The sequence below is a fragment of the Centruroides sculpturatus genome, unplaced genomic scaffold (assembly GCF_000671375.1).
Source record: "Centruroides sculpturatus isolate CEXI.00-Female unplaced genomic scaffold, Cexi_2.0 scaffold332, whole genome shotgun sequence".
Classification (NCBI taxonomy): Eukaryota; Metazoa; Arthropoda; class Arachnida; order Scorpiones; family Buthidae; genus Centruroides; species Centruroides sculpturatus.
In genome coordinates this window covers 295946-306612 of record NW_019384524.1, presented here as the reverse complement: position 1 = coordinate 306612, position 10667 = coordinate 295946, and the positions used below count along the sequence as shown (strand labels likewise).

Genomic DNA, 10667 nt, shown 5'->3' with positions numbered 1-10667 from the left:
AAAAAAAAAAAGGTCAACAGGTGTAGCAGTCCAACCGACTCGTGGACTGTCCGGACGGTAGCACTGTCATTTAGACGCCTATGCACTGATCGAAAATAAACATACATGCATACACTGTAATTTACTATGTGGAGAACACTCATTTTATCTGTAAAGTTGATTGCAACGAATTGTGCAACAAATGAACTTGCCAAGACAGACTATAAAAAATTAATTTTCTATGTAATATTCTTAATTGCAAAGAAGCCAAATCTGGCAATGTTGCTCAGAACTGACTAAAGCGCCACTTGTAATCGTCCAATGCGCCAAGTTTGGCGCATGTGCCACGGTTTGGCCACCCCTGTATTAACCTCATTCTGATTTGGATGACCATTGTTCTGACAGCCTCCCACTGCTTCAAAAGACTTTTAATAGAAGATGTCAGCATTGATTTTCTTTATCTTCCTCTTTTTCAAAAGAAAACATATCTTGCTGAGTTTCTTGTTGTTCTTCATTTAAGAGTTCTTGGAGTTCTTCTGTTGTCACATCAGTTTCAGGTTCCATTATGAGCTCTTCAATGCTCTTTATTTCTCAGATATGATTATGTGATTTTCATTACTCCTTTAGCTGCTTGAGACTTCTTGATATATCTTTCATAGCTAAGATTGTGCCTACTGTAGATCTGTTCAAGCCATACTGCCTAGCAACATCAGACATCTTGTGCCCTCTCTACCTTGGCTATTATCTCTTGCTTAGTTTCTATGGTGAGCACAGTTCTTGACACTCCACTCTTTTTAGGCTCCATAATATTATCAGTTTCGGTTTTAAATAAAAAGTTCAGAAAAGCACTTACAAAAATTCAGAGAACAGAAATCAACTAGCACATAAAAAATTATTTAAATGCAAAGCCCGGATGAAATTCAAAATTTGGTATTAAAATGTTAACAAATATCCGATGGGACAGTTAAATTCTTGCCTTTTGTAAATAAAAACTGACACAAAACTTAACCGCCCGACAGTCTCATGAATATTATAAAAAATTTTTCAGAAAGGTAAACAAAAAACTGGAATTACAAGGAAGAGTTTCAAAATTCAGAGGAATACTATCCTATTGGTTTAGGGTTGAGCATCAATGTCGATATTTTCAGAGCTCTGAAAGGTTTCGAATTGTCACCTGGAGACAAGGGAAGACCAATCGGTATTCACTATTTTATATTGCTTCTTTTTTCTGTTTGTTCTGTAAAGTGTTCGTTATCCGATTTATTTGCATTCCAAACAATTCATTAACCAATCACTCACTGTATATCAAAGATGTAACTAGAAATTTCTGAGTGTGGGTCACAGATAGCTTGCTTACACACAGTACAGTTAAGTAGATTATGTAAAAAAAAAAAACATTAGTTCCAAGATCAACATATTATTGTGCAAGAAGCTGCTATGTCAGTGAGGCTTGTGTGTTTTTTTGCAAATCAGTAATGTACTGTACATGACATTGCTGTATAAAAACAAATAAATAAATGGTAGAACAAGAACAGGTATTAAATTTTATTCTTTATTTCATGGGTGTTGTATAGCCTAGTATTTGAGTCTGATGTGCCTGTTTTCTGTTTCATCCAGTAATCAACTGCATTGTGAATTTTTCATGTTTACTTTTAAACTTGTATGAGGAAAGCAGTGGAGGTTGACAGAGTGAGGGATGGAAGAGTGTTTGTATGGGGAATGCCATCCCTTTCCACCCCAAGTGGCTGCATCCCTGATACATACATACATACATACATACATACATACATACATACATACATACATACATACATACATACATACAAAATGTAGAAATACAGTAATACCCTGACTTACGCGAACCCGGAGTTACGCGATTTTCAAATCTCGTTGATTCGTCTTTTGTTTGAGCGCCACGCAACTCTTGGTTACTCACTCCCCCACACTATTGTTCAGCTTACATGTTCGGATGTGTCACGCGAAATCGACACATAGCTACAATTTATTTTGTGTTATTTATTTCTGTTTGTCATATCTACGGAGACTTGAGAGACTCTACTATGTCATCCAAACGAAGTAGAACTAATTTTTCTGCATCAAACAAGAAAAGAAAAACTTTATCTTTGGAATGTAATGTTAACATTGGGTATGTTCGTAAAGTCAAACGNATTTAATAAAATTTAACTTCTGTAATAATTTTTAAAATTTTATGTTTATTAGGCTTTTGTTTATATTATAATTATGATTACAAAACTGTTCTGTCTTTTAGCATTTGTTGTGCTGCCTGTTTGTATCAAATATCAACATTTATTCATCCTTTATTCTACAAGTATTTTATTATCTGTAGTGATATTGAAGTGTGATAATAAATTAAAACATTAAAATAACTTAAAATGAAATTTACTGTCTTACAGAGCATTTATATGTAACACTGGACAATATGAGTTTTACTTATACTTTTATTAGGTGTACTGTGTATGTGTGTATGTATGTATATATATATATATTTTAAGCTTATTGTTAAAATAATTTCCAAATTTGGCTATCACATCACATTCTTGGGAAATTCTCAATAATAATATATTTGTACATAAATAAGTTCTAAAAGGAATGCAAAATGTTGGCTGAATATTGTTGGACATTGATTTCATAAATCCAAAAGTGCTAAACATAAACAAAAATTGGCAAGAAAAACTATTTAAATCTTAATATACATTTGTATCTTTTTTATTAATAATACACAAGTTGGTTTTTTATTTTCTTATCCTGATGTGATAGAAATTATTTTCTTAGTGTAATCATGAGAAATAAGATAAAATGAAATTATGTACTGTACAAAAGATCAAGAAAAGTTAAGAAAGTTCAAATTTGTTGTTCACTATAATTAATGCTTACTTGTAATAGAAATGTCATTTGGTATGTGATTATTCTAGTTTGAATCTACAAATCTTGTAGCCCTAATGAAAAATTTGATACAACATTTTTATTAATATAGGAGATGAAATATTAATTTGTCATTATTATAATAATTAGTTGCTATTCCATAAAATAGTTTGCTATAAAATGTTTTTTCTTTTATTTGGTTATTATTTTTGTGAAATTACTTTACAGTCTGAAATATTCTTGCAATATATATTTATTTAAATAAGTTAGTACATTCTTTAAGGAAATATATCTGTTTAAAATAAATTTGGCACTTAGTCAAAAAATACTTTACCCTGTATAAAAAAAATTAATTACATTTAATAGTTCTAGAACACAATAGATATATTATTTTTGCAATCTATATGTTTATACAATTTTTCTTATTATAGTTTAATCAAATTACAAAAGTTGCAAATTGTCATCTAGTGACCAAAGAATTTAACACACAATAATATTANACTAATTCTTCTGCATCAAACAAGAAAAGAAAAACTTTATCTTTGGAATGTAATGTTAACATTGGGTATGTTCGTAAAGTCAAACGAGTTAAGCGAGAATGAAGTCTTCGTTATTCCTATTTCGTTAGACTTTTCGAACAATTCGTTACTAACGCGTTTAACTCGTTTGACTTGAACGTACTCGTTGAACGTACCCATTATTAAAAACTTCGATACAAAAATGAAAATTTGTGAATTAGCAAAGAAGTTTGATCTACTGGAATTGTCGGTCAGAACAATTATAAAAGGCAACGAAAAAATTCTCGAAGCTGTGAAAAATGCTCAATCTTTAAATTCAAGCATCATTCGTAAACATCACAGTATTATCGCTGAGATGGAAACAATGTTAAAATTATGTCGTAATAATCAATGTGAAAAATTGTAAAATAATATAGGCCTAATTTGTTATACATATGTATTATGTAAGATTTTATTAAACATTTTTTTCTAAATTATTGTTTTCTTTAGTCTCCGGCCCCAATTAAAAATTATTTGTATGTATTTATATGTGAAATTATACCCCAACTTACGCAAATTCGACTTACGCGGTTACCGCTCGGTCCCACCTATCGCGTAAGTTTGGGGTATTACTGTATAAATTTTAATATGTCAGTTGATATATAAAATATATTCTATAAACTGAATCTACACTAATCCAGACTCCACTTAATCCAAATTAATTTTGTTCATTTTCCATTTTATCTTCCAACCAAAATTAAAAAGAAATTAAGAAATTGCAGATTATTACCATATTAAAAAGTTCTCTAGAATAGAAAATATGCTACACATATTAAGATAAATGTGTTTCCCAAATACAATATAAAAAAATTAAAAAAAAATGCAAATCCTTTGTTGAATTTGTTTTATATATGTAATTTGAAGTTTTCACTAATATGAACCACTCCATATAGCAATTAGTTCAGATTAGCCAGAGTTTTTTTGCTGTATATAAAATTTATATATTGAAAATAATTTGATTAGCACATTTTCCAGTTTGTCTTTAATTACAGACATTTACAGATTTAAAATATAGAAAGTATTTTGTTAATTTTGAATTTTCTGGTGTTAAAGCAATTATTCATGTTATAAGAATAAAATTTTTTATTTGGATGAATTTTTGTAAAATTTTTTTATTATACAAATACAAATGATGATGACTTCAAAATTTTTACAATAAAATTTCAAAAAAATTTATTATAGTATAAAGTATGATGATTACACTAAGTTTTACAAATATTTTTTTTCAGTTAATAGTGAAGCCAATGCTCAACGAATTGCAATAGTTGAAAGTTGTTTTGGAAGTTCTGGACAAGTAAGATATTTATTTTAATTTTTACATTGAAATTTTTTATAATTCATATATTTTTATTAATATAATATAAATGGATAATAATATAAATTATATTTATAATATGCAAGTTCTTTTTTATTTAGAATTAGTGGTGTTTCAATTATTTATTTATGTGGTAATTACAATAAATGATTCATTTATTGTAATCATTTTGGAACTTGCCTATATTGATAACAGTAATTGAATGATAAAATTATGCAGAGTAAGTAAATAAGAGTACAGTTAGTGGAAGTTTTGGTTTTATTGATTCTGACATTAAAAGGACATGTTTAAATAATTAAAAAATGTATAACTTGAAGAAGATCTGCAAATAGTGAAAAAATGCTTTTCCTACAGTTGTTTGTTTTAAAATATTCAAATTATTTTAATAATTACAAAATAATGTTTTTGGGTCAAATGCATTTTCTAATAATTCAGTGGATTGTGTACTTCCAAAAAAAATTGTGAAAAAAATTAGAAGCAGCAAGATAAATTCACAATGTTGATCTAAAAAGATCAACATTTAATCTGGTTGCCTTTCTCACTTATCAGTTCGATACAGGACTTTATATCATTGGGTCTGTGCCATAAAGTTATATGCTGCATTTTTTGTAACTGACAAGTCAGTGAAGTTACAGAAACAACAAAAATTTTCAATGGAAACTTCTTATGAAGGGAAGTTGCCATTGAAAAATTCAGGTCAGTAAAATGTAAGTTGAGTTTTTTATACAGTCTAAAATTTTCTGATATATCTGTAAAGTGTTTTAAAATTGGACATATGACCATCTGGCACACATCTGACAACATATGACAGACATGGAAAAGTTTAAATAATGATTTCTTATAAAGTGTTGCTCATTGGCACAAGTTACTGTGCATTATTGCAATGGGTGTATAACAACATAAAATTTCAAGAAAATTCAGGATGCCAAAGCTTGAATGTCTTCATCCAAGCTTTGTCATCCTGTATTTTAGATGTCTCTATTCAAGCTTTGATTTACATTTTAACTAATTCAATTACTTCTTTTAGCTGAGCTATATACCATATTTACTTGCATATAAGATGAGGTTGTTATTCATTTTTTATTGCTTTAAAAACCTAGGTCATCCTATACGTGTGAGCAAAGGATTCTTTGCATTTTTGCAATAATTTTTATTAACTGTGTGTTTGCATTTTTTACCAGATACTCACTCTCTGGTGTTTAAAAACAAAAGTATTTTATCTGGGTCGTTTCAATTGTTCTTGTGTATTGTCATGAGTAAAGATGAATAGCAATAGGAAAAGCAAAGCTTTTGAAATGAATTCCAATTTGAAATTCCAAAATCACACAGGAGCCCGATATAAATTTTAATCCATTCCCACGTAAAAAGAGATTATTATTTGGAAATCAGAATTTGAATAAAACTCATAAGTGTAATCAACAGAGAGTGAATTTGACTGTTAAGAATTGGCAAAATAGGTTCCCGATTGTTCAACTTTACATGAACGAATTATGTTGTTGATTTTACAAGATTTTTTTTAAAGATTAAAACACCATTAATTTTTGTGGGACAATGTGTGCATTTATGTGCATTTGATATTTTATACATAAATATCAACAACTCATAGCCCGAGTAGTAAATACATCACCAAACGATCGCCTAAATATCGGGCTATAATACGGCTAATTAAATGATTGGAATAAAGTAATTTGACACTAGAGGTAGACGTTAGGCGCCATCTCTTAAGTAAATTAATAATTAAAAAAATAAATCNTATATATATAGTTTACAAATGATATTTAAATTTATTTTTATTTTTAATGTATTCTATATTTTATAGCAAAATTTTTTGAAAAGAACATCTACTTTTTGATAATTTCTTTGAATCATCCTTCTAATTGACAATAGATATCATTAATTAAATAAATTAGCTCATTTCTGTCTATTGAAAGTCTTTCAGTTCTCATTTATTAACTTCATATTGTTACATTCACTAGCTATTAACAACAAATTCCTTTCAGTTTATACATTTTCTTTGAAATGTTTGTAATGATTTATTTAGTTTATATTATCATGGAAGATTTTTAAATAGACTTGTTTTATCTGATACTAGAATAAAACAAAGAATTATTATTTCTGTCTTAATAAACATTCTAAATTATTAGTATATAATAGAATTAGTTATACAGACATTATTAGTAAATTAGCATTGTGATGTTATGAAATTATTATTATAGAAAATATTGATGGATATGATTGTTACAGTACTGTTCTTTATTTGAGATAATAAATTACAATATTTTTATTTTGCTGTATTGTTTATCAAATTATAATTCTTATATGTTTGAAAGTATGTTGTTTAAAATCTTACTAATTTCCTTATATTCTTCTATTAACTTAATTATATAAGTTTTAAAATTATTTTGANCTAAGATTTTATTAAACATTTTTTTCTAAATTATTGTTTTCTTTAGTCTCCGGCCCCAATTAAAAATTATTTGTATGTATTTATATGTGAAATTATACCCCAACTTACGCAAATTCGACTTACGCGGTTACCGCTCGGTCCCACCTATCGCGTAAGTTTGGGGTATTACTGTATAAATTTTAATATGTCAGTTGATATATAAAATATATTCTATAAACTGAATCTACACTAATCCAGACTCCACTTAATCCAAATTAATTTTGTTCATTTTCCATTTTATCTTCCAACCAAAATTAAAAAGAAATTAAGAAATTGCAGATTATTACCATATTAAAAAGTTCTCTAGAATAGAAAATATGCTACACATATTAAGATAAATGTGTTTCCCAAATACAATATAAAAAAATTAAAAAAAAATGCAAATCCTTTGTTGAATTTGTTTTATATATGTAATTTGAAGTTTTCACTAATATGAACCACTCCATATAGCAATTAGTTCAGATTAGCCAGAGTTTTTTTGCTGTATATAAAATTTATATATTGAAAATAATTTGATTAGCACATTTTCCAGTTTGTCTTTAATTACAGACATTTACAGATTTAAAATATAGAAAGTATTTTGTTAATTTTGAATTTTCTGGTGTTAAAGCAATTATTCATGTTATAAGAATAAAATTTTTTATTAATTTTGAATTTTCTGGTGTTAAAGCAATTATTCATGTTGTAAGAATAAAATTTTTTATTATTTTCATATATAGGGAAAACACAAGAACCAGGTACTTCTTATATAGTAGTATTGAAAAAAGAAATCCTGCTCATTTGCTCTCTCTCATATGTATTACTGTACATGTGATTTATACTATATTGTAAGCATGTATGTGTATAAAAGTGTGTGTATGTCTNAGGGGATTAGGGTTTTGTTCCTCAAAGTCAATAAATTTATTTTTGCCGACCAAAGGTCCGATACTTTTTGAACAGACCTTGTATATACTGTATATATATATTGCAATGTATATATATATATATATATATACATATATATATATACTGTATATATATTACATTGCAAGTATATGTAAATATAAACCCTGTATTTATGTATGTATGCATTCAAATAATTTTATTTCTTGTAATAATAAGTAAAAAATAAAATTATAGTTAAATACGAGGGAAGTCCTATATTAAAGGTACAGGCCAAAATTACACTAACATTTATAAATAAAGAAAATATTTAATACATTCCACAAAAACTGCATACTTCTGATTATTTATCAACATAATTGCCATAAATGTTGAGACATTATCCCAACATGACACCAGTTTGAACATTCCTTCATGGTACTGTTGCTTGTCAAGTTGCTTGAAGTAGTCCAGAATGATGTCTTTCCAATTCCAAGGCAAAGCATTTCCCTGCAAAAAATTTCTTTAAAGGTCTGAATAAATGAAAATCCAGGGGGGGCTAAATTTGGACTATATGGAGGATGTTGCAGGACCTCCCAGTTCCTCTGTGCCAATTATAGTTTGGTTTGATTTGACATTGGAGTATAGTCCAGATTTAGCCCCTTCAGATTTTCATTTATTCGGACCTTTAAAGAAATTTTTGGCAGGGAAATGCTTTGCAGATCAGGATGCATTGGAAGACACTGTTCTGGACTACTTCAAGCAACTTGACAAGCAACAGTACTGTGACGGGATGTTCAAACTAATATCACACTGGGATAAATGTCTTTATTTATAAATGTTAGTGTAATTTTGGCATGTACCTTTAATATCAGACTCCCCATGTATATATTGCATGTGTATGTAAATATAAACAGTAAGTTATTAAATATTTGAAAAGCGGGTGTAAAAGATGGTAAATATCATTTCTATTAGTACATTATAATGTCTGATAACAATTAAACAGCAATGTACACTCATTGCCATAAAAATTAACACACCAAGAAGAAGTTGTCAGAATTGAATGAACTTATAACAGTGATGTAAGTGATTATGAAATGAAAGCAAGAGGATCATTTATTGCAGGGAAAACTACAAATGAAAGAAGGTTCTAGTACCCTGTTGGGCCACCTCTAGTGTGAATACACAATGTGTTACAGGTGGGCATGAAGGCACACAGTTGCTGTAAGCAGTCCTCTAGTTTGACCAAACTCCTAGTCTGTCCAACTTGGTGTCCCAGGTGATCTCAGACATGTTCTATTGGTGACAGATCAGGAAGAAAATATATATAGTTATTTAAAAAGTATTAATTATAAAAACTTTTTAAATTTTATGAAGCCATTAGCAATACCTGGAAGAGTATTAATTGGTGATGGTGTTTTAACAAAAATGTGTAGGAAGAAACCAAAGCCAAGACAGTTTTTTTTGTTCAATGATATATTAGTTTATGGCAATATTATTATTACAAAGAAAAAAGTAAGTTTTCATTATCAGTTGCTTTTTAGAAAAGTATTAAGGAAAATGTTTTAAATTAATGTTTAGTGTAACTTAAAGTTTTATTTACATCAATAATAAAAATATTTTAAAAATTTGAATGTCCTATGTCCACCCTGAAGTTCCATTCTAAATATTGGTGAAATGGATTTTTGAAATCGGATGAGTAGTTTCAGAAATTACCCCCTACATACAAACTTACAAACATTGCCTCTTTATAATATTAGTATAGAGGTCTGAGAAATAAAATTATTTGAATGCGTACATACATAAATACAGGGTTTATATTTGCATATACTTGCAATGTATATATATATTGCAAGTATACAAGGTCTGTTCAAAAAGTATCGGACCTTATTTNACTAATTACATTTATTCTGAAAATATAATAAATTTTAAATAGATCAATTTAAGTTTAAAAATTTGATGTTTTATTTAAAATTTTCACATCTTTCTTGCATTTTCCAGCAATATTTTATTAAAAACAAACATTTTCAGCCTAGTTTATTGGCCTACATCAGGTTCTACACATTCAAACTGAACAGTTTACTGAGTTGTATGAACAAATGAAAAGAAGTCAAAAACATTCATGTAAATAATTAAAGACTTGCTGAAAAAGTATTTAAGATGTTGTTCAAGTTGAATAATTAGAATATTTTTCATAAAAAGTATAAAGTTTTTCAATTTATGTTATAAAGTGTAAAATATTTTGTTTTAAGCTAGGTTATTGTTTATGTAACAATAACCAATAACCAAGCCTGAAACATAACATTTTTAAAGTACAGTCGACCCCCCCTATAAGATAGAGATACGTTCCATTCTCTAGGAATCCAATTTCTTACGAATCCCTCCAATCACAACCCGACACGTGTCAAGTTTACGGACTACGGCTGTTTGAAAGATTTTCTTCCATAAAATTAATCGATTCTAGACTAATCCGACTCAACATTTCCAAAATACGTATATATTTTTTGGGAATAATCCGTATAAACTACGCTATAAACAAAAAATTGTAGGATTACTTACCGAGTGTCACCATTCGACATTGCCATTGCTCAACATTGTTTTCGTCGCGGAACAGCTCAGCAAAGAG

At 28.4% G+C, this 10667-nt stretch overlaps 1 protein-coding gene across 1 annotated transcript in view; it reads left to right on the top strand.

Moving 5' to 3' along the window:
* LOC111622828 (pleckstrin homology domain-containing family F member 2-like) overlaps window positions 1–10667 on the top strand; it is a 53359-nt gene that overhangs the window by 14255 nt on the left and 28437 nt on the right. The window contains exons 2-3 of the mRNA XM_023365250.1: window positions 4649–4713; window positions 9419–9556. Coding sequence (XP_023221018.1) covers window positions 4649–4713; window positions 9419–9556 — 203 coding nt within the window. The remainder of the gene's footprint in view (window positions 1–4648; window positions 4714–9418; window positions 9557–10667) is intronic.